Source organism: Pterocles gutturalis, unplaced genomic scaffold (assembly GCF_000699245.1).
Source record: "Pterocles gutturalis isolate BGI_N339 unplaced genomic scaffold, ASM69924v1 scaffold32210, whole genome shotgun sequence".
Classification (NCBI taxonomy): domain Eukaryota; kingdom Metazoa; phylum Chordata; class Aves; order Pterocliformes; family Pteroclidae; genus Pterocles; species Pterocles gutturalis.
In genome coordinates, this window is record NW_010141868.1 from 1,998 (window position 1) to 2,345 (window position 348).

At 56.3% G+C, this 348-nt stretch overlaps 1 protein-coding gene across 1 annotated transcript in view; it reads right to left on the reverse strand.

Moving 5' to 3' along the window:
* IMPDH2 (IMP (inosine 5'-monophosphate) dehydrogenase 2) overlaps positions 1-348 on the reverse strand; it is a gene marked incomplete at its 5' end in the record, with an annotated part of 10,726 nt that overhangs the window by 911 nt on the left and 9,467 nt on the right. Inside the window, 2 exons of the mRNA XM_010084185.1 lie at positions 2-56; positions 142-286. Coding sequence (XP_010082487.1) covers positions 2-56; positions 142-286 — 200 coding nt within the window. The remainder of the gene's footprint in view (position 1; positions 57-141; positions 287-348) is intronic.

The following is a 348-nucleotide window of genomic DNA, read 5'->3' on the forward strand; positions in this document are numbered from 1 at the left end:
CCTTGTCCTGCACTGCGCCAGAGACCCCCTGGGCCACTTTGATTTTGTCTGTCTCACTGCATGGGAGCACAAACCAAGGAAGTCTGTGAAGCAGAGAAGCCCCAAAAGCTTGATCTGCTGCCCCCAAGCACCATCTCTCACCTGAAATACCGGTTCTGGCTGCCCAGGTTCTTGTCCATGGCATCTAGTGAGCCCATGCCACGGTATTTCTTCAGCCTAATGCCATCCGAGAAGAAGTATTCACCTGGGGCCTCCGTGGTGGCAGCCAGGAGAGAGCCCATCATCACTGGCACAAGAGATCAGCGAGAGCAGCACGTCAGCAGCAGGAAGGCTGTGGCCGGAGAAACC